The 19,068-nt window shown below is 39.6% G+C and overlaps 2 protein-coding genes across 2 annotated transcripts; both read left to right on the top strand.

Annotated features, from left to right (window-relative positions):
* The first annotated feature begins 290 nt into the window (after window positions 1–290).
* LOC135622426 (folylpolyglutamate synthase-like) lies at window positions 291–6,490 on the top strand. The gene is made up of 16 exons (XM_065124269.1): window positions 291–535; window positions 631–737; window positions 813–878; window positions 965–1,074; window positions 1,301–1,361; window positions 1,678–1,761; window positions 3,004–3,060; window positions 3,175–3,235; window positions 3,626–3,672; window positions 3,781–3,858; window positions 3,977–4,141; window positions 4,220–4,459; window positions 4,544–4,664; window positions 5,404–5,559; window positions 5,747–5,856; window positions 6,093–6,490. The coding sequence occupies exons 1-16, from the start codon at window positions 322–324 to the stop codon at window positions 6,150–6,152; spliced, it is 1,737 nt and encodes a 578-aa protein (XP_064980341.1). The 5' UTR covers window positions 291–321; the 3' UTR covers window positions 6,153–6,490.
* A 634-nt stretch (window positions 6,491–7,124) lies between these two features.
* Window positions 7,125–11,695, top strand: LOC135622427 (26S proteasome non-ATPase regulatory subunit 14 homolog). Its single transcript, XM_065124270.1, has 6 exons — window positions 7,125–7,359; window positions 7,458–7,635; window positions 10,229–10,310; window positions 10,653–10,829; window positions 10,911–11,078; window positions 11,214–11,695. The coding sequence occupies exons 1-6, from the start codon at window positions 7,221–7,223 to the stop codon at window positions 11,403–11,405; spliced, it is 936 nt and encodes a 311-aa protein (XP_064980342.1). The 5' UTR covers window positions 7,125–7,220; the 3' UTR covers window positions 11,406–11,695.
* Window positions 11,696–19,068: the final 7,373 nt, after the last annotated feature.

The following is a 19,068-nucleotide window of genomic DNA, read 5'->3' on the forward strand; positions in this document are numbered from 1 at the left end:
GCTGCAAACGATTCAACCACATAATTTAGGTGATGCAAATTAACAAGTCTTAATTTGAACCTAATTAATATTCCTAAATTATTTATTAATCCTAACAAATAATACAAATTCTAATCCTATTCCAGTAAGGAGTCTTAATTTGAACCTAATTAGTATTCCTATAGGATATTTATAATTAATTTTATAATACTCCAATTATAGGTTGATGCTCGGACTCTGATTCAATCGATTTCCGTATCCGAATCGAACTCGAGGAAAGTAGCAGTGTTATTAACACGTAACACAAATCGTGGCGTTGTGAGGTCGTGACTGCGTAACGCTATGCTGCATGCGAGCCCGGCTGCCCGATCTCGGTCGTTTTGCCCACGCCATCCCTGTGCTCCTCGCGTGTTGTTGGCTTCGTGGGTGCGGCGGCGCATCACCAACACTGATTCGGTAGCCCTCGACCCTTCCCTCCGCGCCTGCGCCGTTCCCTGCCTCCCGCTCCCAATAACCCATCGCTTCCGCCTCCGATCGAATCGAGCCATGGCCCGAGGTATTGCCCCAACTCTTTTACGGCTCGTCGTGCCCGTGGACAACGGACTCGTCTTCTTCGTAGATTCTTCCTTCTTAATCCCGTTTCTGCCGCAGACTACGAGGAGGCGTTGGATTGCTTGTCCTCCCTCATCACGCGCCGCACTCGAGCTGATGGGTCCAACAAGGGCGACCACTTCGATCTGATGTTCGACTACCTAAAGGTTCCATGCCCTCGATGTTCTCTTCTTCTTTCGTCCGTTTAGCTGATTCGATATGCTTGGTTTGCATCCGTGTAGATCTTGGAGTTGGAAGACGCGATTCCTGAACTTAAAGTAATTCATGTTGCCGGCACCAAAGGAAAGGTGGAAACCTTGATTTGTGCTTCTCTCGCTTTTGCTTTTCGCATGAGATCCGATCGGTGCTGGCTGATGATGAATTAACGATGCAGGGTTCGACGTGCACGTTTACCGAATCAATTCTCCGGTGTTGTGGGTTCCGGACTGGACTGTTCACATCCCCTCACCTGATCGATGTCCGCGAGCGGTTCCGTCTCGATGGGTAAGGTTCTTTGCTTTCTCTCCAGGATTCATGCCGTGGCCCGCACTTGTTCTAAACCCAATCAAGTTAATGCTCTATCTTCCCCTCATAGTCTATCAACGGTAATAACTAATGTACTGCTTACTCTTCCATGTATATCAAAGCATAGCTAGGTTCGTACGCAGTTTCTTCTCGATGCTTAGCAAGGAACACTGACATTTCTTTGTTTCCTATGATCGAACTCTAGGGTTGAAGTTTCTGAAGAGAAGTTTTTGGAGTATTTCTGGTGGTGTTGGCATAGATTGCAGGTATACACATATACTTCTGATGCAAGATTAATCGAACTGTATGCTACATTTGCATGTTTTCGTTAAGATTCTTTCATTGGATATTAATCATTGAACAACTCTTTCTTTTCTAAAAGCAACCATAACAATTTTTCAACTTGGTACAGGACATGGTAGTTGTAGGTATGAAAATGTCCTATGATCAAAACGAAGGCCTTCCTTCTGTCACCTTCTTTAGTTGTTACTATTCTTCTCATGCTTTTCCTTTTGATGTTTGTTTCAAACTATGGTTCTTTCTCGAGCGTTAGAACATTGCTTGGTTTGCTTTTCCTTGCAGGAGAAAACTGGTGATGATGTGCCGATGCCGGCCTATTTCCGCTTCCTTGCCCTCCTAGCATTCAAGATATTCTCAGCAGAGCAGGTCAACAGTTCAAATTCCTTTTCAATTTGCTGTTACCTTATTGTTGATGACACAGTTCCTTGTCAGTTTGTTATCTTCTTATCGTTGCATCGGTTGTACCAATCTTGACATCCTCGTGTTCCATTCCTGTTGCCTACGGGTCTCGTCCAAAGAAACAGAACATTTATATGTTTAAGAGAAGAGATCTATATACTTGGAAAATGCCTCACCTGATCTATTTAATGCATCAACTTCTTCTTTTGCTTTTCTTCTCTGTCTTTCCATAAGGTTGCTTTTCTCAATCTAAATGATGCATAGTAGTGCAAATAAGGTTAATGAGATTCTGACTACATTGATTGAATGATTATCCAAAAATATCCAGTGAACATCTGCTGAGAGATGCCGATGTTTATTATCCATTATCTCATGAATGAAGAAAGTCATCCTTTAAGCCACCAGTTGTTTTGACTGATAAACTCATGACTACTCTGATACTATGGGAAAAGTTAAAATCAGGTTGTCTCAGATTTGTACTCGACTCCGTGTGTAAAATATACCATGTTTGATATTTTTGCTTTTGTTCTGCTCATTAATCATATTAGAACTGGCCAACTAGGTAATTGTACTTGCTATAATTTGAAATCCATTGATCTTAGTTTAGCTTTCAAGCCAGAATCAAGCAAAAGTTTGAAGCAATATCTTAATTCGGACAAGGTCCTATTCTACCAACTGACAGTAAGTTACCAAATGCAAACTGGAAATTAGCAACAGGCACAAGATAAAAGAGAGGAACTAACTTACGGGAACTTTATTGAGATTCATGTCCTTGAAAATTCAAGTGAGGCTTCTCAAGATTTTAAGAAGATGCTGAAAAACATAATGGGGAAGGACTAGTTCTTACTCAATATTGCATCATATTTATTCCTTGTGTACTAGAGTTGGATGAGATGTTCAGAAAACTACTTGGACGTCAGCCATGAACATGAATGTGGGAGTTGTAAATCACAAATCTAACTCTCGGTGTTTAACTTTCACCAAATGTTGGTAACATATTACTGCAGTCTATTTTTCTTGCATCTTTATGATATAACAGGCCTTATTGCCCATTGGAAATTAATTAAACAGTTCTAATTGCAATTGTACAGTATTAGTTGATTAATTTGCAGACTAACATGTTGCAACATTTTTTAGTATTTCTGGTGCTAATGCTAGAATCTGAGCTAGTACATAATAACCATAATATTATACGTTCAAATGAATTAGGTGGATGTTGCTATAATGGAAGTTGGTTTGGGAGGAAAATTTGATGCGACCAATGTGGTGAGTAATTGTTTCTTTTAAGTTGTGTTTTTGGTTTCAAATAATTGTAGCTTGCATAAAGCATATATTTAGAGCACACATGTTGCTTTCTTAAATTTCACCATCATATTTCAGGTGCAGAAACCAATTGTTTGTGGAATATCCTCCTTGGGTTATGACCATATGGAAATTCTCGGTTGGTCCCCTCCCCACATCCAAAGAAAATATGCAAATAATCACCATATTGTTTTGTGTTATGCTCCTTCAGAAAGAAAATTTATGCTGTGTTATGCTCTCTACCTTATTGTTCAACAGGGAATATATTTGTTTAGGATGTATAAAATTTGCAATATCTGCTAGTATATAATGTAAAAGATTATCAGAGTTATGCCAGTTAATCCTAGAACTGAAACATGGCTCATTATGGAAATATCATATTATTTATGGTTCATGTTAGAACATGCTAGAAAAGATTGTTACAATCACACTGGTTACCAAAAAAGTTCTTACAAGACATAGTAAGAAATCTTGTGAGAGTTGGTGAATCAGAATATAATTTTTCTTTTGCTGACTCTACCATGAACAGGAAATACACTGAGAGAAATTGCAGGAGAGAAAGCTGGCATATTTAAGGTATTTAAATTTCTCATTTATTGTGCTTTGAAAATGTAATGTAACATGCCACAAGAAAAAAAATTGTGATTTATTTTTGTTCCATATCTTGCATTTCACTTGACACAGAAAGGAGTACCTGCATATACTGTGCCCCAGCCTGAAGAAGCAATGCATGCGCTGGAAGACAAGGCTTTTCAATTAGGTGTAAGTGTCATTGTTTTATGCACTTTTGATTGATCAAGATATGGCACACTACAACCTGAATGATAAACTCATATTATTTGCATGACACGTGAGTAAACATTTATTTATTCTGTTACAGGTTCCTCTTCAACTAGCTTTGCCTTTAGATACTGGACTGCTGAAAAATCGGCATCTTGGGTTAGATGGTGAACATCAATATCTAAATTCTGGCCTCGCTATTGCCTTGTCTAGTGTTTGGCTTAAAATGACTGGAAATTTGAAAAGCATGAATATAGATGAACATGTAAGTGTGCTTTTATATTCTATTTTCTTTTCATCATACCTAGCAAAGGATCATCAACATGTTCTGTGTGGCAACCAGAGTTTACCTGAGCAATTTGTCAGCGGCCTATCAAGGGCTCGTTTGGAGGGACGAGCACAAATTGTCCCTGATTCACTGGGGCAACAGCAGAACTCCAACCTTGGAGGCTTGACTTTCTACCTGGATGGTGCACATAGCCCAGAAAGCATGGAAATGTGTGCGAAATGGTATTCCCATGCTATAAGAGAAGATCCTTCACGGTTTGGTGAAAGGCCTCATGAGAATCACCATATGAGACAGGTAAATTCTATTTTACTCTTAGCGTGTCCTGACTGGGATATTAAATTATGCCTATTCATATTCTTTTATATGTTCCGTTTGCAGGGAGGTCACCCTAATTCACTAGGGGGAAAGGATCACCAACAGATACTTTTGTTCAATTGCATGTCAGTGAGAGATCCTCAGCTCTTGCTTCCGCGTCTAATAAATACTTGTGATCAGCATGGTAAGTCAGATGAGGAACATTTCGTATATCGGAAAATTCATTTTCTTTACAATCTCATATCTGCTCCAATGTAACTCATGTTAATTATTTCTTACAGAATTTCAATTAATCTTGAAGATTTTCACCAATCCTCTACTTTCTAATATAAGTAGTAACTTTGGCTTGTTTTGACTTGTTTGTAGGTTGTTCCTATCTTACGTTGTTATTGACTTCTTCTGCCACCTTGTAAAATTATTTAAAGTTTTAAACAACTTCCAGAATTAATTGTTGTCTTTTGATGCTTGGAGGTGGTGGTGACACATCTTCTTTGTCTTTCCTACTCAAATGTACATGTCATAATGGGCTTTTCTTAGCTAACTTCAGTAGAAAGGATAGATACAGTTACATCAGATCTGTGAATTAAATGATTTTCCCTATAAGAAAGCTACAAGTAGTCTAAAATGCTTAAGTAGAACAATTTGATTTAAGACATAACACGCAAGCATACTATTCATATTAGTACCAAGGAATCACTATGATCTACTTTAGTTTTTTGTGATCCTAGGCTGAAACCCCACAATGGGGACATTTGTCTGACCAGGCAACAGGGCAAATGGTAATGTTACCCATCTAAGAGAGTTCATAGGATACTTGTCAATAAAGTAGCTGTATATTGTTGTTTCATTCATCCAGATATTACTAGTTATTTTCATGATACATTGCTGTGAATTAATGATGGACATATTTTAACGACTTTCAGGGGTCAAGTTTCATAAGGCCATTTTTGTACCAAACCAATCAGTATATAACAAGGTTACATCTCTTGCATCACCACCAACTGATCCTCAGCAAGTCGATCTTTCTTGGCAGCTGACACTACAGAAAGCATGGGAGAATTTTATGCATAGTGAACAAGGTGCTCCTAAATGTTCTTGCTTTTTTTTTTCAAGTTCATAAGTAATTTAGGTTATCTAAAATGCTTCTTGGAGTTGCGGGTGTTACTTAGATGTTTAAACTTCTGAAAATGCATTTTGCGATATTCATTTATCATGGTTTTTTTAGTTCATTAGCAAATGATGAATTAACACCATTGATTATTACAGGCTCAAGTTGTGCAAGTGTCTGTGAGGACAGTTTAGTGTTTCCTTCACTCCCATTAGCTATTAAGTGGCTCAGGGAAAGTGTTCAACAAAGCAGATCAGTTCAAGTTCAGGTATCAAGCCTATCCTTGCCACAAATAGAAGACAATATGCCATGATATTTTATCTTTATATTGTTGAAATTCAATAAGAATGACATCTGTCAGACGATTTCTATGCTAAATTATCTGATACCTCATTTAGCTAATTGTTTAGGAATACTGCTTTCTTAAACCATGATATTTTCGATGGGCCACTGTGCTCCTCAGGCCTGTCATGAAGATAAGTTTCATAACCTTTTCCATTTCAGGTTCTGGTGACCGGTTCCTTGCACCTTGTGGGTGATGTGCTAAGACTAATGAAGAATTGATGCTCCCTCCTGGAGATAAACTTATAAGCTCGGTCATGTTTTGATTCGCTGATTCATTTCTATTATTCCGAAGACTCTTGGAAAACAAAAACATTATTCTGAATGCTGGTAAGCTATCGCTTCCTCGCTTACCTTTTATTGTTGAGAACCTCAAGTTTTCAGGTCGAAGAGGTCACTCGACATATATTGTTATACCGTCATCATCGTGAGTTGCTTCAAGTAGACCGAGTAAATCTTGTTCCTGGGCTTGAAAAATTTTTATGTAAGAGACGATTGAAAGAAAAATGGAAATTGATGAGTTCACTCTTGCAAATTTATACACTTTCTTTTTAGTACAATCATCTTTTGAGTTTGTTTTTCTAAGATTGACCTGCTACTGTTTATTTGGTCCACTGTGTCTTGAATGCTGTAAAGATGATTTGCATGTATCCTCTGTTATAATTGAATCTCTACCAATCCTTGGTGGAGACAATTGATACGGAAATTGCTTCTTATGAGTTGGGTAGAAAAAATTAGCTGAGACCTTATAATGCAAGAGATTGCATAATTGTAATCATGCTCTCGAACATTATAAGGTATACTGGTTGTAACGTTGCTGTACATAATTAATATCCCTTTAGTGATTTATATTGCTGCATATAATTTTGAGGGAAATGTGCCTAATCCAAACCCGACCCGATTCGTTAGCGGGTCAAAATGTCATGATCTCAAATCAACCATCTTCCAAAGTGGATCGAGCATAGCTCAAGTCCGGTTGATCTGACGGGTCGGATCAGGGCTAAGGATTTCTCGACCCGGCTCACGTGGCTGCCTTCAGGCTCAAGGCAACGGCGATACGCCATAAAGAATTATAGAATTATTTTTGTCCGTTTGATACGCATCGGACGGCCGGAAAAGCAAGCGGATGGGAATCTTGACGTGGATCTTAATTCGAACTCGGTTTTAAGATTATAACGGCATCGCCGAGGAGATGAGATCGATCGATCATTCCACGGCGAAGGGTTTGAGTCGCGCGGCAGCGAGAGAAAGGAGAGAAAGCGGGGAAGGGAAGAGGAGAAGGGGGAGGATATGCAGGGGATGGAGAGACTGCATCGGATCTTCTCGGGTGCCGGCGGTATGGGCCACCCGCCTCCCGATTCCCCTCAGCTCGACTCCGCCGAGCAGGTCTACATCTCTTCCCTCGCCCTCCTCAAGATGCTCAAGCACGGTAATGTTGTGTTTTCCAATTCTTCCTTCTTGCCCTTCTTTGATTATGATGGCGATGGTGATCTAAGATTAGGGTTCCTTTTGATATTGGGGAAACAGGGAGGGCCGGAGTGCCTATGGAGGTGATGGGGCTCATGCTGGGGGAGTTCGTGGACGAGTACACCGTCCGGGTCGTCGACGTCTTCGCGATGCCTCAGAGCGGGACGGGCGTCAGCGTGGAGGCCGTCGATCACGTCTTCCAGACCAACATGCTTGACATGCTCAAGCAGACAGGAAGGTCTCCTCCTCCTACCCTCATCTATTTCTTCCTTTCCTTGTTTCTTGACACTGGATCCTCTCAAGATATGCATGTCTCGGCATCAGATAACATTCTTTACCTGGTTTTCCGTCTCTAAATTTCCGTCATGGCTACTTTTTGGCTGCTGTTTAGCTAATCGAACAATGAATTTAATTTTTTCTTCTAAATGCCTCGAGTCTTCTACTTTGTGGGGTCTCTTCGCATTTCATTCCGCAGGTTGTTCATCCATTATTTTTTTTTGTTGGATTTGATACGGTAAAGCGAGTTTATTTCTATGGAGTAACTAGATCTTGCTTCTTTAAGGTCAGAGAAAAAAAAAATATTCGTAGATTTTGTAATTGCCATTGTGTCAAGAGGAAGCCAGTACGAGTTTTTTTTTTAGACTAGATACATCATTACCTTCTAAGTTCTATTTTGTCTAGTTTCATGGCTTTGCCTTGATTTGATACATATACGATGTTGAATGCTAAGGCTAAATCCAATTTTAATTGCCAAAATTGCTTACAAAAGAAGGGAGAGCCTAATTCATAAAGCTCCTGCCAATATGGAGCTCTGAGAGGATCAATTCTTACCCTTATAAGTAGAAGGTTTAGATCACCATGAAATTTATCAAAGTTGTTGGATTTCTAGTTGGATTAATTTATTGGATCAAAAGTTGGGTAGATCAAATTGTGACACCCCAGATGTCAAGCCTGAAGTTTTGGAGATTTAACACATCAATTTAGTCTCATGCCAGTTGTGGGAGGATATTTGAGTTGGTTTATAGAGTCCTATAGTCTAATACTATTTTAGGCTTAAATATTTTGACTTATGGTTTGGGCTAAGTTAGTATATCAGTTCTCTCATTAGGTCATAACAAAGGGTATCTGATTCGGTATTGAGCACGATGATGGACCTGAATAGGAAAGAGACTACATGTAGATAAGAGTAAAGACACATCACGACATGGAGTCATCACTAAGTTAAGCTTCATGTGCATCATGCTAGGACTTGATTTTGGGCTATGTTTTGGTCTTGACGAGGACATCAAACTTAATAAGGGGGGATCATGATGTCCAAGATGTCAAGCATTAAGTGGGGGAGATTGTGATGCTCAAGCTTGATCTCACATTGGATGTGGAAAGAGATTTGAATTGGCTATAAGGTTATACGACTCTTATTTTCGGTCTATGATTTAGACCTATTAAGCTCGTGGATCAGATATCCTATTGGATCAGATCGTGACACTTCCATCTAAATCTTGGAACTGATTCAGGGAAATCTGCGTTGGTTTACCTTGGTTGAGTTAGGCATTCCAATAGGTTGTAAATTAATTAATGTTCTTATTTGTTTTCCGGTCCTAATGCAATCTGTAAACTGAAGTCAATAGAATTCTTATTATGTCTATGACTGATTGGCTTGGATGAAAAAAAAAGGGAAAGGAGATTTTTGTTAAATTTCAAAGTATTGGTCAAACTAGTGTGTACCCCCTTGTATTTTTACTGATCTGACCATATATCAACATGTCGATTGGATCTTACCAGACAGTACTAGTCTATCCTTGGCGAATCAGTGGATATTTGCACAATATCAAACCTGTACTGGGTGGTAAATTTATTTCGTGATTTAAAACTTCTCCCACCCACTTATAACAGGAGTTTGATTCTTTCTATTTAGATAATGTCTTATTGCTCAGTTTAGCATTCTCCCACTCATTTGGAATGGGTGTCTTGTTTCCATTCAGATTATGAGAGGGAATGGGTAAGAGAAGGTAGTTGATAAGGTTGAGATGTGATCTTATCCATGATTGAGGTTGACAGGAGTTTCTCATGGTGATTGCCCTACTACCAGCATGGATTTTGTGGACCAGAACTATAATATCGACAACAGGTCTCTATTTGTTGAATCAGAACTTCCAATTGCGACAAGAGCAGTACAGTGGTAGTAGCACGAATGCTCTATAGCAGACATGTACATTGACTTTATCATCAACCCTCTTCTCCCACCTTTACTAGGTGGAGCATCATATCCAGGCCTCCCAACCCAATCAGTGATCAAGCTGCCATGGATATTGCTTATCTGATCAGCATAGACCACAATGTCTACTAATATCATATACCATGGGAGCAATACCGTTCTTGAGTTTCAGACTTATAATACAAACCTCTAGCCATATTCAACTCTCAAGATACCATGTTTTTTGTTTTAATATCAGGTGAATGATTAGATATGTACTTATGTATGTTCATTGACAGCCTGTGAATACTGAAGAGGTTATTCTCAGTCTCATGTATAATTGAACTTGTACATATATTATATTTAGCCATTTTAAATTTTTCACTCATGTTTTTTTCATGATACGTTTAAAAGTCAGTCATAAAATTATATACAAAACAAAAGGATCATATATGCATTGAAAAAGGAAAGGACCCATCTGGCACTGCAAGGTTGCACTAAGATTTTGATTTCTACATCTAGTATATTCACATTTCTGTCAACTTCTCATTTTAAATAAAGGTACCGGTAACTTTTTCTTTTCCTGAATGTTGGATTTCTTTTTAGTATACATGTCTGACTAATTCTAATATTACAGACCTGAAATGGTTGTCGGATGGTACCATTCTCACCCAGGCTTTGGTTGTTGGCTTTCTGGTGTTGACATAAACACGCAGCAGGTGTCGTCATTTCCTATTCTCCCAAGTATTTGTTGCTTTACTCTCTGTGTGTATTGCCTAATGATGAATGTGGATCTAATGGTTTGGCATGTTTATTTTTTGCTGAGTAAGCTATCTAATTTATTCTTGTTGCTATTTCTTATGGTAGTTATTGTTTTTGCTTGTCTGACTAGATCTAGAAAACTGGTAATGCCAATATGCCAGCTCTATTTTTTTGGGTTACTTTTGCCTTCACAAATGCTGGTTCATAATTTACCGATTCCCCCAGTCATAGTGTCAGTGAGTTGCTTTGATATTGATGCCTTTTTGGATGGTCTATATAATTTTGTTGACCTTCTGCAGAGTTTTGAAGCCCTGAATCCGAGGGCAATTGCTGTTGTAGTAGACCCGATCCAGAGCGTAAAGGGTAAGGTGGTCATTGATGCTTTCCGCTTGATTAACCCCCAGACTATGATGCTTGGCCAGGAGCCTCGTCAAACAACATCCAATGTTGGGCATCTCAACAAACCATCCATTCAGGTTGAATGCTGGTTGATTACTATCCTAGATCGTGCTGAGTTGGTTATCATGTTACACTTATATCTAGAAATTGTTTACCAGGCATTGATCCATGGGTTGAACCGGCATTACTATTCTATAGCCATAAATTACCGGAAGAATGAGCTCGAGGAGAAGATGTTGCTGAACCTTCACAAAAAGAAATGGACGGATGGATTGATACTTCGCCCATTTGACACCCATTCGAAAACCAATGAGCAGACCGTCCAGGTATGCAATGCGACCTTCTACCTTTGGAATATCAATTGTTATTGCAAATGATTCTCTTAGTCAAGAAAAAAAAAAAAAAAGGTGCATCATTCTTCGTCTTGAAACTGCAAGTAATTACTAATGTTGGATAATCAGGAAATGTTGGATTTGGCTATCAAATATAACAAAGCAGTCCAGGAGGAGGATGAGCTTCCACCTGAAAAGTTGGCTATTGTAAATGTGGGAAGGCAAGATGCGAAAAAGCATCTGGAAGAGCATGTCTCTAACTTGATGTCATCAAACATAATTCAGACTCTGGGTACTATGTTGGACACCGTCGTGTTTTGATAGCGGTTTCGAGTTGAGGACTTGTTTTGCTTTCAACTCAGCAAAATCATTTATCATTCCGGTTCCCTTTTGTTGCCAAGGAAAACGTTTGTTGTCGATGCCTAGTGTTTCAATGGAACATCAGGGCCTGTACTAGCAAGTAGTCTAATTGTAGTCCTCGACCAACTACGTTGCAGTGGTTATATTATTAGCACAATGTACTACTGGTTGGGTTTTTTGGGTACTATTTTGCCCCTTTCTAAGTGACCATCATAAACTATTTTTTTGGCAGTATCATGATGCCTTCTTTATATGTTTTCTGTTGCAACTGCCCATGTTGGATATGAGGTGTGAAAGTATCGACATTATCAAAACATGGATATTTAATGCCTTGCTTGTTTTAAAATAGAACTAGTCAAGATGTTGTGGCATGCGGCGCGGTGATGTGTTCGTGGACGAACACGCTACCAGATCAAGTCGAAGATGCTCGATGGAGGATTAACCCCATGCAACTTGGTCATCATTATCTCACTATAGACTCCTAATATCCGAACAATGGTACACAATCTTAAGTTCGTGTACTCTGAGAGCAGAGCTATTAAGCGACGGATAAGTAGAAACAGTGTCTGCCGTACCGAAGCGTACCGGGTGGTATGTATTGATCCGTCAGGTACTCAATACGTGGACTGCCCGGTACCGTTACAATGTTGTAGTACTACACTGTAGCACTGCTACAGTATCGGTACACCAAGGTGCACTGCTATAGTATCTGTACACCAAGGTGCACTGGTGTACCGCCCGGTACATCGGTACCGTACCGTACCGAGCCCGGGTCGAAACTCCGATACGATACGGTATAGCGGACCTTGAGTAGAAAGATTATGAAAGATCATAGAGAAAGGAGAAAAGTAGAAAGATTATGGATTTAAGAAGTAAACGTCATAAAATCATAAAAGATGATCTTTCATGTGTGTATTAAATTTATATTAAAAGAATAATTAAAGGTCATCTTGTATATTAAATTTGTATTAAAAAAATAACTAAAGGCTCAAGTTAATATCATGGTACCATATAGGTGAGTCTTATGTGTGCTCGTCAATGGATGGGACTCGGTACCATAGAATTTGGTATTTTATGTGCATTTCAACTAATCTAAGGAAACTTAACTACCAAAATCATGTGTTGATCATAGTGACAACATCTACAAAGGATGTAAATATGAAGCAATAGACAATATGATCATGAGTATAAGAGAGTATATAGGTGGGACTTCCAAGTGCACATCAATTCCTTATACTCCTACAGGAAGAGTGAACTAGTTAATAAAGGTGGTGGTATACTCCAAATACTAAAATAAGATAGAAGAACAGTGGAGAGAACTTTATAAGTCACATGCTAAAAAACTTCTTATAATAAATCGATCGAAAGTGAGAACTTCGAGTTATTACAATGATGATCAATCAAAAAAGTCAGCAAAAGATGATTGAGAGACTGACACATAAAAGTAAAGGTCCTTTTTCTTCATCAAAAGATCATTAATTATCAAAAAAGATTATCATAAATCTACCAACCTCGTATCAGAGTTAATTATTAACGAGTTAAGATAGTATTAGTAGATCAAATTTTAACTACTCAATAATACTTTTAGGAGTCAGAAGGCACGAGTTGAAGCATTTACAAAAGATTTGACGAGAAATTATTGAATGACCCATTTTGATTTTTTTTTCCTTTTTTGATATTTTGGAGTGTTTCTCACGAGTAGATTATACAAGACATAAAATAGTACAATTAGTCTCATTTTTATTTTTGATAGTATTTTTATTTTATAAAACACATAGGTTTTATAGGTAGAGCGTTATAATGCACAAGGGAAAATGGTTAAAATATTATTATTTTTATATTATCATAGACTTAGTTAATTTTGCATAAGTCATGTGGTACCCTTGCATGTCCATCCGTAAGGGGTTAGTCTCCCCGAAACCACTTATGATTTCTTAATAACCTACAAAAGAGAAGATAAGTTAAAAGAAATATTTAACTTAGGATCTCATAGGCAAACATTTCAATAAGCACTTTATAAATAATATAAATTATAAATATATAATTTGTAAGCTCTGAACGATTACATGACAAATGGTCCAAGATGATCCATCATGGTCAAAAGTATCCACATGACACTACTACATAATAAGGCAACGAACCAACCCTAGATACTATCCCAAGACCCTTCCAATCATGTGCCACCTAGGTAGCTCCTACGTACTGTGTTGGCTGACACTTTGCACGACTCTACGGAGTTAGAAAACCCCTAAAATGATTGCTTGAATGGTTTGTTTTTGAATAGTTTTACCTCTGTATAATGATTGCAAACAATATATATTTATAAGACTGAAATGATCATAAAAGTCAATCAAAATTAAGTTGTTAAACCTACTATAAGTCATATGCATGCTATGTAAAGTATAAATATAATCGAAAGATACACATATACACAATTATTACATCGAACACTCTGCTTATATATTTGTCTCTAACATTCTCCCTCATTTATTCCTACGACATTATCATCTTTGCTGAATCTCTAATCTTTATAAAGTCTCTCACTTCTGGCTATCTCAATGAGAAACCTATCGACACTAGTCTTACAAAGTTTTCTAGCTTTTGCCCTTCGGCTTTGTCTTGATACTTAGAGTTTACCTCTATATACTCCACCTTTTTAATCCATTTTTATGACTATGCACTCTCTCTTCATGAGAACAAGGGATCGATAACTCCACGAAAATCCCACCTCTATAGTACCATGACACTATCATGCCTATGGCCCTAGTATGCATAATCTTGCATCTATGTTCCTTTATTCACAATCGGTAGATCAATCTTTGTTTTGGGTAGCTAAGTCCCTTTAAACTCGTTATCGTTTCTTCATCTCTTTTGACCACCCGCTTCAGCATCTTTGAATTTTCCAAGCAGTTCCCCGTGGTCAATTGTAAGACAGACTACCCTGTGGTCCTATGCATGGCCTCCGCCATCATGCTATAGAGTTCGCATCGATTATATTCTCATTTGTATCTAGTCATACCTCTATATGATCAAATTGTATTCTTTGGACTCCTCTACCTTGTTGAATAAACTATGAACTATTCTATTAGTGCGAACACTAAATTACGACTCTTTACCAATATAGTCCCTGCTACGCCCCTCAAGGCCTAACAACGTACTAAACTTATTACATACTTTAACTTCCTACAAACGTATCATTCCCATACCGAAGAGAGTTTCAATGTTGCATGACGCTAAGTTTTGATCACCTTGGAATTGTCACAGACAGTTTATCATCCACATAGAAGCTCATGCATAAGTATTGAATTATTCGAGTTAATAATTTGAACTTACAATTGTGAGCTTTGTACAACTCTTTCAATCGCTGTGTAACTCATCCCTCCTTGAACGGTTTCATCCTTTACCAAGCGCTCTACTTGCCTTAAGCACCGTCAAATTTAGTTGCTAACATCGAGTCATAGCTCGAACTCAGTCATCCTAACCTTTATGTGCTATGTGTTTTTCTTAGCTCATTTGTTCTCGTGGTGCCTCCGTGCAAATGGTTGGTTATTCCTCTTAATGTCAATCTATGATGTCTGTTCCTTTGACAGACAATGTAAATTATAAATATAGACTCTGCAATGTAAATTATAAATATATATAATGTAAATATATGATAAAAGCTCTAAAGTGGTCTATCGTGATCAAAAGTCCTCGTACGAAATTACTATGGAGCAAGACAATAAACCATCCCTAGACACTATCATAAAAGCCCATCCAACTATGTGCCACCCGAGTAACTCCTAAGTCTTATGTTGCTTAACACTCTATACTACTTTATAGAGCTAGAAACCTCCTAAAATGGTTGTTTGGATGATATGTTTCTATATAATGTTACCTCTACATGACGATCGCATACAATCTATATTTACAATATTGAAATAACCATACAAATTTATTAAAATGAGATTGACAAGCCTACTATAAACTCTCTACTAAAACATGAATAAAACTGAAAGAAACAGATATACACAAATATTATATCAAATATCTTATTTATAAAATTATTTATGATATGGCAAAAAGTTTTAAGACGTAAAATATAGACTTCAATATATGTCTAAAGATGGGACGTTAGATCATTCGTGATGCAATTGGTATAAGCTCGAAAAACCTACCTTTGTATCAATGAAGTATTTACTCAAATATCATTTTTAACTATCCCAAGTTTCACTTCCACGATATATTTTTTTTCTCCTTATAAGTTTGTACGAGACGGTAGATGTCATGAACAGATTAATCCTTTACGAAAGAAAATATGATACACATCAAATCAATTAAGCTGATAATAATAAGTTATGGAGCCTATCAATTCTATCAATTTATTAAATCACATCACCCGTCATCTTCCAACTCAAGAATCTCATGGTAATCCTCAGAAGCCTCCAATTCAGGACAGGATTTGCAATAATAAGATCAAAGGCACATCTGTTCTCGTTCTCTTTTCTTTGATGGTAACACACAATATGGATGTCAATTCCCATCATAATCACTGTTTTCTGTCGGTAGGTCTTTTCAGATTTCATTAGGAACGTTTTCCAGAAAATTTCTAGAACACATTTTTGTTCCAACAGGTCATCGGAATCGGATACTTCGTGCAGGTCTCCCAACCCACAATGGTTTTTATCGCTGTGGGATTGAGCCGAAACATAGCTTTCGCATTTCCAGGATAAGCCAAGTAGAGGAGGAGTATCAGCAGCATAGTATAATATTATGCGTAGGTTGTATCAGCGACAGTGTTGGGCTTAATCGGGAGGATGTCGAGCAGTCATTGTTTCCACGCACCTCTTTGGATGGCATCTGTGCCTCTGATCTCATTATCTTGTTTGTGCCTTATTTTCTTAGAGTTGATCGAGTTGAATCGACCCGAGCCTACCGCTCGGTCTTATGACTGGGGATAACTTCCCAGAATCGTAGGGTGGAGTGCAGGTAATGGATCGCCGTCGCGCCGCTGGTCAACTGCCGTGAGGTTTCGCTTGACGTTCCGACGTCAACATCCCACACTCTGTGACTCGAAAGAATCTCCCAATAATTGGATGAGGAATCTAAGAGCGGTAGAGAGAAGGAAAGATCTGAATTCAATAATCGATTTAGATTTCTTCAATCTTAATTATCATTCGGTACGAGTCCAAAGCTATGTCGGTAACGATTTCCTTGTTTTATTCCGTGATTCCTTGTGACGTGTTCCCCATTTCAGAACTAAGGGAGCCGATACTTATACTGATGAGAGAGAGAGAGAGAGAGAGAGAGAGAGCGTGTATGTGTGTTGTCATTCCCAAATACGACCCATCTCGCCAGTAAAAGGTGGGGATTATAATGATGAAGATGGGAGAGATTTATCGGTGCTTTCGTGTCCGTGAAGTTTCTCTGAGCTTGCTTTCATCAGCTTGAGGTTAAAGCAAAAGGAGATGTAATGATTTCAAATCATTACTCCGAGTGCTTCGTAATTGACATCCCATCTGCATCAATGAATTATATTTGCATACAACTTATTCGAGATAGATTGAAATCTTATAAGCAAAAGCCAAAAGAATTATGCTAAATAATCTCGACTGCTTGTCGACGCCAAAGCAGCAAAGTAGGAGAGCGATGGCGTATGGGAGCGAAAAAGAATTTAGAGGAAGAAACGAGAGAGTCGGCCACCAAAATCCACAGCAGAGAGAAAGCACTGACAGCGGTGGGTACGCCACCCCCCCCTCCTTTGCTTTCGCAGCTTTTTGTGCTCGCTCACTTCCTCGTTCCCATTCGCGGCAGCGTTCGAACTACACATCCACAACTACGCGGCAGCTTTGCGATTACGTCCGATTTATTTGCGATTTGAATCGAGCGATGTGTTACGGAGGGAGTCCGGCGAGACAATTTCTTTGGTGCCGGATTCTTTGAATCCGACCCGGCAACGGAGGGTTGACGCCAAAAGATAAGGATCACGGGTTCGACAGGAAGGGCCCGGGAGCGGAGCTCCATTCGTGGGACCCCCCCCGCGTAAGGCAATCCGCCAGCTCCGGGAATCCGTGACGGACCCCACCCCCATGTGATCCATCTTCCGGGCCCACCCGCCAGCTGTGGCCTCTTCATCGACGAGACCCAACCCACCCCCGCCCAAAACCACCGTCCCTCCCGTCGCTTTGAATCCCACCAACAAAGAAAATTAATTTTGCCATCTGTACCTCCGTACCCGCTCGCCTACCTCCCTCGTCGTTGGCGAGGAGACGGGAAGCGCGTGCGGGTCGCATCCGCCTCGCATGTCCAGCTGGCGGGAACGGAAAGGGCGGGAACGGGCGACGCTGACCCGGCATGGCGCGGAGGGACTTCAAATTTCAAGAAGACTTCAAATTTCGGCGGGAAAATTCGAAACATCGTATCGTCACGCGTCGTTTGGTCACCGTTCAATTTTTCATTTAAAATATCATTGTTTACTTGCCGTAAATGGGAGCAATAATTTGCCTTCATATGAAAATGATATTAATTAAATATTAGATACTTAAGAAAGCAAACATAGTTCGATTCTAACTATATTCTACGCTCCCCATCTCGTATAATTTTAGCGGATGTGGCGCCCCTTTTATGATATCCAATTTTATATTTACCTCTGGAGTCCGGATAGAAGATATATTCTTTTTGTTTCCGAACTCTCGTAGCTGTCTCCCCGTCAGTCCTCATGTCAGACCGTGCCGTCCTTTTCGGCGGGTAGGCACGTCCTCCCCTCTCTATTTTCTATTGTTTTCATCATCATCGCTTGCTACTTTTTAGTTTTCATTGTATGGGACACCCCACAGCAGGTGATCATTGTGTAGTTTCATGGCCGGGCGGGGCGGAGGTAAACGGGCAAATTAACTCGATTTAATGGAGGAGGGTATGACGTCCGGGGAAAGGGCCCCACGAGGGTCTGTTTCCCGCAGTAGTCCTTTACGCCGAAAGGGACGGGCGCCGTTAGGCGAGACGACATCCTCCGTCAGTTCGGAAACGGAGACGGAGTCCCCTGTGGGGTTGGAGTGGGGATGAGGCAAGGATGGCGACGGGAGAGGCTCGCAGGAGACCGTCTCGTCTCCGACCCGACTAAATAACGCGGCCGATACTAAGGAATCGCCACACCCGCCACGTTATCTTGGAGATTCCAGATTCCGTTTCGAAGGCGGAGAGCGAGGCGGGCAACTGTTACGTGGCAACCACCACGACACCACACCACCGGGAAGGCAGGCCCACACGAAAGGAAGAGAGGAGTTTGTCTCCCTCTCCCATCTGGCCCAAACCAACCGGCTTTACTTTCTTTTCTTTCTTTTTTTTCTTTTTTTTTTGCCCTTTTTGTTCTCTATTTTTCATTTTTTTATATGGAGTGAATTTTTATATGATGAAATATTTTGCCCTCGTCACATGTAGAACAGTACGCATTTTAATGACCGCTTGGCTTTATTCGCACTTGGTTATGAATGTAACATAAGACGACATCTACAAATATAGCTGCGTCTTTCCTGTTGCCAAGGCGACATGCGACCCTGCTCGAGGCCAATGATACTAACTGGCATGCAATGAAATGGAGGGGCGATGGTCGTTGAAGCAACTGCGATGGTGACAGCGAGGATGGACG

Source organism: Musa acuminata, chromosome BXJ2-9 (genome assembly GCF_036884655.1).
Source record: "Musa acuminata AAA Group cultivar baxijiao chromosome BXJ2-9, Cavendish_Baxijiao_AAA, whole genome shotgun sequence".
NCBI lineage: Eukaryota > Viridiplantae > Streptophyta > Magnoliopsida > Zingiberales > Musaceae > Musa > Musa acuminata.